This window comes from Oreochromis aureus, linkage group 13, assembly GCF_013358895.1.
Source record: "Oreochromis aureus strain Israel breed Guangdong linkage group 13, ZZ_aureus, whole genome shotgun sequence".
NCBI lineage: Eukaryota > Metazoa > Chordata > Actinopteri > Cichliformes > Cichlidae > Oreochromis > Oreochromis aureus.
The window spans coordinates 11,665,613-11,678,945 of record NC_052954.1 but is presented as its reverse complement, the minus strand read 5'-3'; the positions used below and the strand labels follow the sequence as shown (position 1 = coordinate 11,678,945).

General features: G+C 45.3%; 1 protein-coding gene across 2 annotated transcripts in view; it reads right to left on the bottom strand.

Moving 5' to 3' along the window:
• Positions 1-1,067: 1,067 nt before the first annotated feature.
• Positions 1,068-13,333, bottom strand: part of lyst (lysosomal trafficking regulator) — a 63,549-nt gene continuing 51,283 nt past the window's right edge. For both annotated transcript variants that reach the window (XM_039621630.1, XM_039621631.1), the window contains exons 27-55: positions 12,824-12,993; positions 12,442-12,672; positions 12,089-12,255; positions 11,147-11,299; positions 10,329-10,520; positions 10,015-10,226; positions 9,687-9,896; positions 9,207-9,383; positions 8,919-8,995; positions 8,611-8,799; positions 8,268-8,413; positions 8,077-8,173; positions 7,926-7,987; positions 7,702-7,757; positions 7,441-7,593; positions 5,976-6,220; positions 5,639-5,705; positions 5,395-5,551; positions 4,761-4,901; positions 4,448-4,665; positions 4,117-4,347; positions 3,804-3,993; positions 3,583-3,719; positions 3,376-3,474; positions 2,801-2,940; positions 2,605-2,702; positions 2,329-2,485; positions 1,305-1,376; positions 1,068-1,206 (exon numbers count right to left, since the gene is read on the bottom strand). In XM_039621630.1, the coding sequence (XP_039477564.1) occupies positions 1,068-1,206; positions 1,305-1,376; positions 2,329-2,485; positions 2,605-2,702; positions 2,801-2,940; positions 3,376-3,474; positions 3,583-3,719; positions 3,804-3,993; positions 4,117-4,347; positions 4,448-4,665; positions 4,761-4,901; positions 5,395-5,551; positions 5,639-5,705; positions 5,976-6,220; positions 7,441-7,593; positions 7,702-7,757; positions 7,926-7,987; positions 8,077-8,173; positions 8,268-8,413; positions 8,611-8,799; positions 8,919-8,995; positions 9,207-9,383; positions 9,687-9,896; positions 10,015-10,226; positions 10,329-10,520; positions 11,147-11,299; positions 12,089-12,255; positions 12,442-12,672; positions 12,824-12,993 (4,383 nt within the window). The remainder of the gene's footprint in view (positions 1,207-1,304; positions 1,377-2,328; positions 2,486-2,604; positions 2,703-2,800; positions 2,941-3,375; positions 3,475-3,582; positions 3,720-3,803; positions 3,994-4,116; positions 4,348-4,447; positions 4,666-4,760; positions 4,902-5,394; positions 5,552-5,638; positions 5,706-5,975; positions 6,221-7,440; positions 7,594-7,701; positions 7,758-7,925; positions 7,988-8,076; positions 8,174-8,267; positions 8,414-8,610; positions 8,800-8,918; positions 8,996-9,206; positions 9,384-9,686; positions 9,897-10,014; positions 10,227-10,328; positions 10,521-11,146; positions 11,300-12,088; positions 12,256-12,441; positions 12,673-12,823; positions 12,994-13,333) is intronic.

Below are 13,333 nucleotides of genomic sequence, written 5' to 3'. Positions count from 1 at the left end.
GATCAGTGAGGATCACGGAGCATTCAGGAAATCACTCTCTCCTCCGCCTTCTTCCTCCTCCGACCGCAAGTATCTAACACAGTTTGTTAATTGCTTTCTCAAAAAAAAAAAAAAAAAAATCAGCCCTGTAAAGTAGTGAAAAGTGGTTCTTGTGCATTTAAGCGACGGGCAAGACAGAGATGAGCCTCCATGGTGTATTTAAAGAGCAAATGGACTGGTTTAACCAAGGGAGGCCTTAAAACAAGGAGCATCATTGCAGCAAATGTCACATCCACATTCACACAGTCAAGGGCAGCATCATCCTAGCATGCAAAAGCAGGACAGAACAACAGGCACCCACAAGGTCCCCTCAGTCCGTCCGCTGAGGTCAGACACAAAGTGAAGCAGGTTCGTGACTCTAGTGTTCAGATCTGAGTGGAGCAGACAGCGTGGCGGAGGGACGTCTCACTCCTGCAGAGCGGGACCTCTCCTGGCGACAGACGCGAGGAGGGGGCTCCCCTCCCTCGCAGCCACTGCAGCGTCAGCAGGACGCGCTCACTGAGCTGGGGCGGCGATCTGTCAGACCGCACGCTGCAGGAGACGTGAGCGATGTCGAGGTGAGACACGAGGGTCTTCACACTTTGAGTCTGGCTTTGTCCAGACCATAGCAGCTTACCAGGAAACGGCTAAATCAACACCAGCCAACAAAAACACATCAGCAGGAATTAAAGACTCGACAAATGAAACGCACTCTCAGAAATACATCCTGTATAAAGTGTCTGATGCAGCCTCAGCCAAATACTCAACCATTCCTGCAAGAGTCCATTTTAATGTATTTATAAATATATACTTATGTACATATAATACTATTTTCAGAATAATTTCTTGATGCTGGGAGTGGTGGCGGTAGAGTTTGCTCTGCTGGGGATGGCTTTATTTAAAAGTCAGGGAGGGTTCAGAGAGTTTGAGGACATGCTGACATGTCCTCCTCTCTATCAGTGCAGACAAGAGGAGGAAGAGGAGGAGGAGGAGGAGGAGGGGAGGTCCTCTTGCTGAGAAGTGGACAGGAGCAAACATCACACAAACACTCATCCTGCAGCATAGCTGCTCAGGAAGGAGTAGAACATGGGCAGCTTCATGCGCTGCTGGTCCCGTCGACACCATGCCATCACCATGCCCTCGCTGTTGGCTGTGTAGAGGTGGTGGCCATCACACGAGTACGTCAGGCTGAAGCAGACACGAGAGGAGACCGTTAAACTTAAAATGCTGACGAGCATATAGGCGTGGCATAAAAGTACAAAGAGAACAGCGCGCTGTAAACAAACCTGATGATGGGCTTGCTAGACTTGGGAAATGTGATCTCTCTCACTGGTTTCAAATCCCAGGTGCTCCATAACCTGAAAACATATCAGAGATTAAAAAAATAAAAAATAAACCGTGCAGGGAGCGGGATGTCAAACTCATTTTACATCGTGGGCCACACGCAAGCCCAGTGGGCCGGACAAGTGAAACTCCTGTCAATCCAAAGAAATTTAACTACACATTTAATTCCTGGGATCTCTTAATATGAGAAAACCAGCAGTGCAGTTTCAACAGGACATCTGGGATTTTCTACATGACAGAAATTCTGCTGCAGTAAAAGAAATCTGCCAGCACGACTCTTTGGGCTTAAATCATAAGAAATAAATGTGTAAAATTACAATGTTCCTGTAGCTCTTTGCTCAGACTCAGAAAATTTCCTATTTTATTCTCCTTTTTTTAAAAACTTCGGAGCTATTGTAACATAAATAAATAAATTCTATAGCAGAGAGTGAAAAACAGGAACTTTCTGTCATGTAACATTTACTTATTTACAGTTAGATCCATAAATATTTGTACAGAGACCACTTTATTCTAATTTTGTTTGTAACATCATCACAATGATTTTTAAATGAAACAACTCAGATGCAGTTGAAGTGCAGACTTTCAGCTTTAATCCAGCGGGCTGAACAAAAAGATTGCATAAAAATGTGAAGAACTAAAGTATTTTTAACACAATCCCTTCATTTCAGGAGCTCAAAAGTAATTGGACAAACTAAATAACTGAAAATAAAATGTTCATTCCTATAACTATATAACTTCTATGACTATATTTGAAATATGTTTCAGTAAACGTAAAAAAACAAGCTTGTGTTTGTGTCCATATTTATATGGACCTAACTGTATTAATTAGTTTGGTGAGTGACCATGGAGTGGATCTATATGAGAAGGAAAAGCTGAAGTCCAAAAGTTATTCCCTCCTCCGCAATTTCCAAAGCTGTCTAGTGGAACAGGACACAAATGTAACGGCAAAAGAAAAGTTTTGCCTACCTGACGACGCCATTCTCCAGCCCACCAGCGATAACATTGACAGACACGCCCTCCGGCTGGTTGGAGAAAGCCAGAGAACAGATGATCTCTCTGCAGTGGACATGCCCAATCAGGTCCCCATTCACCGTCCACAGGCGAAGGTCGCTGCCTCCTCCCTCTGGAAACAAAAGCAGCAGAGCCATAACTCACACCAAGGACCAGAAGACACTTCAATAACCAGAAGATGAGACACGATAAACACTCGGGTTATAAAAGAAGACGCCCGCCCCCTCATACCTGAGTCACACACTGTTGCGATGTCCCCCGTGGTCTCGCTGGCAGACACAGCCATCACCGGGCTTTTGTGGCCTGTGAGACTCTGTACATAACAGAGTCTGGAAAACACAGAAGAGCTCAGCAACCACACAAACATTGCATAATGCATTTACTTCTTCAACAAAACAAAACATAAAAACCTTTCAAACACACTGACCTGTTCAGGTCCCAGAGGATGCAGGTGCCATCATTGCTCACACTGATGAGGATGCTGTAGGGTTTGCAGACAAACAGGCTGGTGACTTCCCCCGTGTGCCCGTACAGGTGAACCTGAGATTCCACCTCCATCTCTGATGGCTATGTAGGGAAATACATGTTAGAGACCACACAGAGAAGCAATACAGATCTAAATGTATCTGTGACTCGTATATATCGCATCTTGCTTTTAATGTTTCCTAAAAATCTCCATTAATTAAACTCAAATTGCCCATCGGTAGCTGCTGGAAGTCCCTTTAGAGACAAAAATGGCAAATCCACATGTCTACTGGTGGGGACTGACAAGGTCTGAAAGCTTCTCTGATGACTGAACTCTGAGACCTCTAATCCCACTTATGGGCTCGGTGGAAATGTGTTTCAAGGGCAGCTGTGATGTGACTAATGAAGCTGAGCGTTTGAGCGCAGTGAGGCTGCCTAAAGAAGAGGGGGGGGGGGGTGTAATCGGCGGTGGGTGGGCGGTTTGGGTGTTCGTGTGGAGGCGGAAGGTTAGAGGGGGACGTCGCCATGGAAACGCACCGTGGTGCTGGTGAAGCGGTTGCTGTAGGCGGTGATGACTCCACACTTGCTACCCGTAAATAGCTGGCAGCCATCGGGCACCCAGGCGCAGCTGGTCACCTGGAGGAGAGGGAGACGGACGGTTGGATGGAGGAGCGCAGACCGAAGGCCAGATAACTCTTATATAACAGGTGGTCCGGATTTGCCGAAGCATAAACTGATGCGTACCTGGTGAAGCTGTGAACACTGAATGAAGTTGATAGGTGGCTCGCTCTGCTTGCTCTTCAGCCTCAATATGTTGTCTGCGTAGCCCCAGCTTAAGATGGCTGACCACTGGATGTCTGTGCTGTGCATGCTCCGCACACCTGCAGAGCAGAGAAGAAAAATTTAATGCGAGTCAGCGGGGCACTTGTGCAATACTTCCTGGAATGAGTCTTTGGGCTTCCTACCCTGCTCCTTGCTGTAAATCATCATGAGGCAGAACTTGCTGGAGAGGCCGCAGATGGCTCGCGTCGGCAGAGCCAGCAGGGATCCGAACCTCTCCCCGTGCGGCTGACTGAAACATACCACCGGGTCCGGAGCGGAAGGTGAGCCCACATACTCGCCCCACTTCAGACCTTTGATCCACGGCAGCGGACTCTGGGGAGAGGAAGAGAAAATTGCTAGGTGAGGAGCAGATCATTTCACGGTTGGTGAATTAAGTCATGTCTTGCTCAGCGCACAGCAGGCTGCCAGAGTCACAAACACCACAGAGTTGATTACCGGGCAGACTATTTCCTTGGCTGGTTCTCTGCTTTCTCTGAAGGCCAGCTGGACCAGGAGGCCCATGGCTGCTGGCAGCTCCCCCTCCATCATGAGTTTGGTGCTTGTCCTGCTGATGTGAGAGGTGTTAAAGAGCTGCCTGGGCGTCTGTCCGTATGTCTTGATCATCGTCTCCAGGGCCCGTCGCTGGACAGGGTCTTCTACAGCCGAAACATCCATGCCAAAATAGGTCTGTAAAGAGTGACATGAAACTGATGTGTGAGCGACAAAGATTTATTATTTATTTTTTTACACTAACGTGGAGCAAATGTGAGAGTCAGCAGCTACGTACAGCTGGGTGGAAGACATTGATGGCCTGGACCGCTGCTTTGCCTTTCTGCTTGAGCCCGAACACCAGATCGATCCACTGACACAGCGTCTGGGAGACCTGATCGGACTCTAGTGCTTGTCGGTGGATGAGGATGAACAGACGTGGGTCGTTGCGAGCCCACGGCGGTAAATTCACATGATTCACCCTCTCGCCATTCTGACGAACCCCGAAATCAAAACCTATCCAGGCAAAGAAAAAACAAAAAAAGAGGAAATTCTGAGAAGATGAAACATGCACGCACAAAAGCTAAAAATAGGAAAGGAAAACTAATTACCTTCTCTGTTAACCAGGAATTCTGGGAGGTAGAAAAACTCTGGGATGAGCTCTTTGACGTCAGTCATGGACTCGTAGGAGGACAGACGCCACGTAGTGTTCATGGAGTGAAACGTCCGGTCCGGGATATCAAAGCTCTGGTCTGATTAAGGCCGGAGACAGTCTAATTACAGATTCGACTCACTGATTGAAAACATCTCCTTTCATGACCTTAAACACCACGCTCGCTGAATACATTTACAAATCACATAAAAAGATGCCTCGGAGGATCAGATGAATGCAAAATAAATTAACACCAAAGAAAGAGAAAGAAGCGAGGAAGGGGAAGGGTGAGGAGCTGATCAGAGAAGAGTGTAAAGATGAAGCAGGCTTTCATGAAGCAATAACACAGATAGTGCAATCCTATGTTAGATCTGAGAGCACCGTGCCAGATTCAGGCTTCAGATAAAAAAATTAAAAAAAACATATACTGACCAAAGTGTAAGAGTAAGTATAGCATCATTCATTTATTAGAGGTCCAAAACAATTAACCATCCCCACACCCTCAAAAACAGCTGGATTCAACATTTACGTGGTTAGTCTGAGCTTAGGATTTTCTTCTTGTATTCTGAAGGAGGCTAAATGTTGCGACTCACCCTGATAGGCGAGAAACATCTTTGTGAAAGGAGGCATGCGAACCAGGAAGTGCAGCACAGTGCCACTGTTGGAGTAATGGGAGCCGTAGTGGTAAGGCTGGACGGGAGGCATGGGGTCGTCCTCACGGATGCCCTTCTTGTACTCCTCCTCCAGGTACTGCACGAGGAACACGTCAACGTGTTTTATTTATGGAATATGCAAAATGCTCGAGTAGCACGTGCTGAAACAGACACGAGGACTTACCCTGTAATTATCCACGTAGCGATCCTCTTTCTCTTTGGACTGGACGGCGATGGGTTTGCTCAAGTTCCTGCATTTAAATACGAAAGCAAACAATTATTGAGCGATGACATCATCAGTGACAGAAGCATTGACTTCAAAGAGACGCCATTTGCCTTTCAGTTTTTCTCAAAAAAATATAACAACAGTTCAATGTTTGTCTGGATTCATAATACTTTAACAGAAAAGCTTTAAACAGGAGGCATACATTAAGCTTATAGGAGAGCTATGCACCTATAAAACTTAAATTAGCTTTTGTGTCAATGTCAACTCGGGAAAAGATTCGTCATCCAGCACGGACCTGTAGATGTTTGGGTCCTGCAGGTCGAGAGTTTCGTTGGTGTAATCTCGCAGGATAAAGGGGAACACCGGGTACTGCATGAGGTCGTTGAAGGAGCGGCCGGCGTGCTTGTTGAGATGCGTGAGGTACTCGAAGTTGGAGATCTGACCCGAGCCCCAAAGCTGCGTGAGTGCCGTGATGTTTCCGTGCTCCAGCAGGTTGGGAAGATCGGATGTCAGTATGTTGTGGTAGACGTCATCTCGGAACTGAGGCCAGAGCAGAGACAGCACGAGATCATTTCCAGAGGTAGTTTAGGGACTTGAGTGAAACATGGTGCTAACTTGCAAATGTAACATGAAAGATGAACTTTAATTTAAAAAAAATTAATGGCTAATCCACATAAAACAATTAAATTACTCTTTACTTTTAGTTTCATTCATTCTAAAGCTTCTCCAGCAAACCAAGCCTCAGATTCTGCAAACACTATGACAGAACATAACGATCTTTACAATTAAAAAGATTCATTTGACTATTAAGAAGCTTATTTTAAATGTAAACTAAATATATTTATTTTTTAAAAAGTACTGCTATCAGCCATCAATAATTATTAGCCATATAATAAAGTTTAGTTGAACATGGATGCCTCAAACCATTAGTGGCTCTGTGAGGCTTACATTATCGTAATGATATTGAATTACGATGATCTCCTGATTATAATCCCAATCCACCGACATCACATTAGGTTTAGCATGCAAACATTTACACTTTAAAAATTCCATATCCTTCTGAACTTGAAATAAATACAAAGGAGAAATGGAAAACTTTTCTTTCTTCCTTATTCAGAGAAAGGTTTTCAGAAGTCTGCAAACAATTGGAAGACAACACATTATCTGTTTGGCTTTCGTGTGCTCAGTAGGTCTGCACGCCCTTTGATTTTTCTGAATTAAAAGCATGAGCAATAAGCCATCTGTCTGACCATATTGTAACTTTCTCTCAGTGTATCACTTTAAGGCCCTGCAAAACAACCATATATTTTCACAGCAGAGTGCAATGGTACTGAATCTTATTATCATGGCTTATTGTCAAGATCGATTTCTCGCACGGAGCACTACAGAGCCAGAGGTTTCAAGAGCAGAATACCAAAAAGGCAATTCAACAATTAACTCCCACGCATTTATTTTTTCTTCTTCTGAAACTGTGTGATTTTGTCCAATCTTTCTCTTTGACCATCACTATGCTTCTTTGTTTTATCATTTTTAATCACAGTCCATCCTGTGTGGTTACATTTTTATACTCAGATGAAACACAGACTGGAATATTTCCTCCTGTAATCTGCTGGATAGTCTAGTCCAGTCAGCGCTCTGCAAAAGTTATGTTAAACAGCTAAAGTAAACAAAATCTACTGTTTATTAATCATGAGCATTAACCAAACCTTCCACAAACGATCCGGTGTCTTTTATTTAAAAGCCCCTCTGACTCCACTCACCTTGGAGTTGTCAAAGGCCAACAGCAGCGTCCTGCCATTGGTGAGGAATATCTCCACAGCGTTGTCTCTTAGCTGCCACCATCGCTTGTGCACCTCCTTGATCTCCTCGTACGTCCAGGAGAAAGAAGGTGCCTCGGTCTCCCCGTGCAGGCTCTGTTCAGACACATAAACGTGTTCGGTGTTGAGTAGCCAGGCGGAAATTATTGCATAAATTGTCATTCCTCTGGCAGGGAACACGCCTGAACGGTGCTCTGGCTTTACCTGGTTGTCATGAGCGTCGGCAGCGTTGTCCTCCACAAAGTACATCCCACATTTTCCTGTGAGACAGCACAGGGTGAGAGTGAGATTTCTTGATGCAAGACAAACAAACGCTTCCTTTAGTGGATAAATAGCAAACGCTTGTGTGTGATGGAGGAGCAATACTCCGCGGTGCCTCAGAGAGAACAGATTATGGAGCTCCGTGTAAACAGCGGCCGGTGTCTTACCCAGAAGTAGCTCCCCTGCTGTTTCTCTGGAAGGGGCAACGCTGATGCAACGTCTGGTGAACCTATGGACAAAAGAATGACGTTTTTCTTACAACCTGACATGACATGTTCACTTAAAGGGTTACAGGAAGAAAGAAGCAGGATGTTATACCTGATGGATTCGCTGGTGGCTTTGTCTTTAACAGTGGAGGAGAAGGAGGAGTGAGTCTTATCCTCAAACAGGAAGGACAGCGGTGGCTTCACAGTTTCTATTAAAAGAAAAAAGAAGTAAATATGAGATTTGGGAGACAGAAGCACCAGTGCGACATAAAATCTTGCCAAAGAGCGTTTTTTTTCCCCCACCTTCAGGCTTGCGTCTGTCTTTGAGCAGGTATTTGTTGGGGATGGTGAGGTAGCATCTCTGTAGCCGCCGTCGCTCACGGTTCGGCCCTTCAGTGGGGTCCAGCTGCCAGGAAGTTGGGTAGGATGTGGGATCGTACCAAACCGCACTGGAGGGAAAAAAAAGAAAAAAAAAAAGAAACTAAAACAACACACTTAAACACTTACATCAGTACAAAACAAAATTTTGCAGGTCTGAAAGGGAAGTATTTGATTTGTTTTATTTGCACTTTAACCAAAACAAAACAAAAAAGCAGCCACTGCGAGGATGACACGAGCAATAATGTAGATCATGAACAACTCCTACCGATCGTGTGTGAGCTGCTGCACCAGCTCCTGCCAGTGGCGGCTGGCACTCAGGTCGGTCTTGTAGAGGCCCCTGATGTGCTGGATGACTTTCTTTCTCTCCATGCCTTGCCGGAGGGACACAGTCTGAGTGATATCGGCTGCAATCTTGGATATATCCTTTGACTTTCCATCCAGCCTCTGGATAAGACTGCAGAGGAAAAATAAAAAGAGCGAGTGAACAAAATAAAACAAACTAACATATGATTCTTTCTGTTTACAGTAGAACTGTTAACAATAGAAAAAAAGAAAGAAAAGAATTATACTCACTTCCTCTGAGCATTTGCCATTTTCTTTTCCCATGCCACTTTACTTGTTTTCTCTTCTGCTTCATACTTGAATTTTTCCTGTTGCAGGTAAACAAATTTATCTGAATAATAAGAAAACCTGACAGGCTGTGCTTAGCATTTATCAAAGACAGACTTTCTGCTTGCACTAAAGTTAATATATTTCATACAGCTGAAGGGAACAGGTGAATTAGGTCAGACTAAAACAGCCTGGAAGCTGCTGCCCTTTCCTTTAACAATGACTCTTTGACAATGACCGTGTAGGACGTACCTCTTTTATGGCCTTGAGCAAGTCTTGTTTGTGTGGCGCGTTGGGTGGGATGCAGCGATGACCGCAAAGCTTGAGAGAGGTCATGAATACACCCACGGCTGTCTGCTCTTCTTTGGTGAGGTTATCCTTGTGATCGTGCAGCATCTCGTACAGGTACAGCGACAACTTTGGTCCGTGCTGAGAGCGGGGGAGAGAAAAGAAAGTGCAGATTTTAGTTTGTGCCTGAAGTAAGTCACAGACACCGGCTATTGGAGCCAAGCTTTATCGAGCTTTCAGTAAAGTCTGGCAGTGGGATGAACAGGGAAAGACACCAATTTTTAAACTTTTAAAGCTAAAGAGGTTTTTTTTTTTTTTTTTTTAAATCCTACAGATTTTTCTGTAACTAATTCACAATTTTTCTCATGATATAGATTAAAATGAACACAAATATCCTACTTTAGGGTCTAATTAGTGGGAGTTAACGTGAGAAATCACATTCACCTCTAGTCCAGGGCTGAGACTCTCCTTGAGGATATCCAAATGTTTGGGATCAAACACAAACTGAAGTGCCTCCTTCCTGTCTGATAGGGGAAGTGCAGGGCTGAGTGTGTGCACCAGCAAACGGCCTATTTGGACCCGAAAAGTGTCCCGACAGGACCACAGGATCCTTCGCCACTGCTGATGCGGGGCTCCACCACGACCTGTGCTCCCCTACGGATACACAGTAGCAGCACTAGGTTAGCCATCAAACGCTACAACGCTCAGAGTAGAGGTTTACAAATAAGAGTTTCTAAAGCATGAAAAAGCTTCAACTGGACTGCTGTCGTACCAGGCTGACTTTGATCCCGTCCATCATGAGCTGGAGGATGTCCTTCTGGAAGCTCTTCTTGCTCGCAGGTGGCAGAGTGAAGGGAGTTGGAGAGTGCGGGACAGAAGCGGAGCCACCATCATCGTGTGGTTGATCAGCTGGATCTGGTGTGAAAAGCTGTTGGTCTGTGCACTCTGGGATATTCAGCAGATCAAATAAATCTTGACTCACATCTGAAATAAGGAAAACAAACAAACAAAACAGAAGCAGGATTAGCGTGCAGTGTTCAGAAAGGATTTAGATCAGATCATTCAGAGAAACACCAGGCTGTGTACCGTGGTAAATGAGTCTGTTGACGGCAAGAACCACAAGCCTCTGCAGCCGCTGGACAAACTCTGTCTCACTGGCACGGATGGGGTTTTCCTGGCTCATCCTCCTCTGCATCATTTGGTTGAGCTCGTCGCTGGCTACAGAGCGCATTCGCATCAGCAGAGAGTCAGTCTGGGCCAGAGAGAACCGGCGCCGACCTACAAGAACAATTTTGATAAGTGCTCGAATGTGGTTATAAAATTGGTAGTCTGGGATAATTAGCCGGTTTTCAGAAAGAATAAGCACACGTGTTTTTGGTAAAGAGAAAATTATTAGGATTCACTAATCAAATAGTCATCTGTGCTGGAATGCTTAACACTGATGTAGTTAAGCATTTGATCTCTCACACACTCACACACGCACACAGAGGAGGCACCAGTAACACACTGGGGTACTGGGCAAATTAACCCCCAAGGTGAGGTCCTGGGGACAGGGTGAGTTCACTGCATGAGAGGGAAACATGCCCCTTGACAGGGAGGATGTTCTCCGCTGTGGACCGCAGTCCCAGCTACCTGCGTCACAGTGGAGCATGTAGGATGGAGCTCCAGTGGGGGAAGGGAGGGGGGAGTCCTGGGACAGGAAGCTGAATGGCGGGGACAAGGGGATCTGGCCATAGGAGCAGTAGTGCTGTCTGGGGATGCGGGGGATAATGGAGTCTTTGATGGCAATGGAACCTTCAGATCGGGATGAGGAGACGATCAATAAACAGACACATTTCTACCTCAAGCAGCACAGAAGCAGACTGCAGCTTTCTACAGTGCCAGAGCCAGTTTGAGACACTCACCGGCGATGCTCTTGCGTTTCTGATAGATGGCGTGATGCGGAGAGCTTGGGGCGTTAACAGAAGTGCTCTGTTTCTGAGGTTCCTGGTTGGCGGTCGTTTTTATGAACTCAATCGCCGACTGAAGGACACGGAACTGCAAAGCCACAGCCATCTCTGGGAAAAGAAAGATTTTTGCCATGTTAGAGCCAACCTGCTTCTGATGAGTGACTCGAGAGCTTCGAGGTCACGCTCTTCATGCTACAGTCAACTGAGTCAGTCTGTCAACTGACAGGTTGGTCAATTTTACAATTAATTACTGCTCTTTGATACTGAAAACACTAAAATAATGGCAACAGGACTTGCAAACAGAGCAGCACAGGTAGCCTCATGCAGCATTTAACGGTGTTGATTACACTAGTGATGAACACACGCCTCACTAACAAGGACACAGTCATTAAGTTGAAATAAGCAAACTGCAAAGTGCTGTACAATTAAGACTTGGAATAATTAAGAGAAGTTGAGAACAACAATACAAAATGTTTTTGCACAGGGGCCCATAATGGTAATAATACATCTGAACATTTGAATATAATATCTGAAATGAAAAACAACCAAAAATAAAAAGGTACACACTCATAATGCCATTCTAATGCTTCTGTGATCACAGAATGATAATATCAGATCATAAATATAGTGAGGAAATAAGTGCTAATGGGGAAGAGGAGGGAGAGATATTTTTCAGAGAGCAAATAAAGGGAAAAATGAGAGAAAACCATTTGGTGGGAAGATGAAAATGGGAGATATTTCTCAAATGAGTTTCCACTCTGCAGATGGAGATAATGAAGTGACAGCCCTATTTGTTTCTGTAGCCAAGCTTGACAGCTTGATATCATCCACGATTGCAGAGCATGGGAGGTGACAAGACCGATGTGTTTTGCATGTGTATCGAAATCCGGTTCTCACCTTGTGTGCGACGCATCTTGCTGGTCTGCATGAAACCCAGTAAGGTAATGAGGTCTTCGATGATGCGGAAGTACTGGGACCCAGAGGAGCTGCAGGAGTGAATAGTCACAGCTACAAGCATCTGCTGGATGTCACACACCAGGAGTTTGTAGTCATTCAGGGGAATACTACAGAGGGAGGACAAGGAAAACAAGAAAATATGAAGCACAGGAAGTCAGTCTACCACTCACATGTGCCAGATCAACCAACAATAAGAGGATTAATGATTTAATTCTTGGCTCAAAGGTTCAAGACAAAAGCTATGAACCCGTGGAGGTGTCTGAATGAATCATCCCCTGTTCTGGCAGTCGTACCCGTTCTCCATGCCATTGAGGGTAGACAGGGTGTTAAAGAGCACGTAGAGCAGTCCATGGTCTAGCAGGATGTCTGCCAGCTTGGGGCAGGCGTTGATGAGCTGCAGGAGCATACACAGAATGTTGTGCACCAAAGAGTTCTCATACAGAGAGTTCTCAATAAGACCCAACACTGGGATGATACAGCGCTTTCTGAAGGGTGAGAGATTTTCCATTTCCTCCAGGTCCAGACTAAAGAGAAACACAAGAAAGAACAATGCGGCACAACATGAAGAATATGTTTGCATCAAACATTATTCATACTGCAGACAATTCTATACATATTAATGTGCAATCATGCGCCTGTGGTGCAGTGGATGTTATGTATTGTCCCTGAACTCACTCTTCCTCCAGGCCCACCGGCCGTCCAAACAGCATCTCCAAGAAGCATTCAAGGAGCCCCTGGCTGCCTTGGTGGATGTATAGTTGGTTGGCCAGCAGTGAGAAGCCGTGATTCTTCAGAAACTTCTCCTTCTGCTCCTTAAGAGCTCTGGTGAAATAGGCGTCCAGCAGCTGGGAGGGAGGAGCAGAATAAATTACGCCTGTCAGTACAGAGGAGTACAGTGCCAGTGTTATCCCTCAGCCTCATAGAGGCATCCGTGGTATCAATTTGAAAGTCCTACATCGCCTTGTTCTCACGTTATCATGCTCACAAAGTTGGCTGACGATAATACCCGTTCAGCCTTTGGTGGCTGAGAGGTTGATTGCAAAAACTAATGTGCCCTATGACCCCTGTCAGTTATAAAGGTGCGTACTTAACTCTAGACATCAAGTCTGTACTTTCATCTATTATGTGCACTTCTGTATGCGGTAGATACTTAAATACTAAGCAGCGTTCTGAGTCTATGCCAGC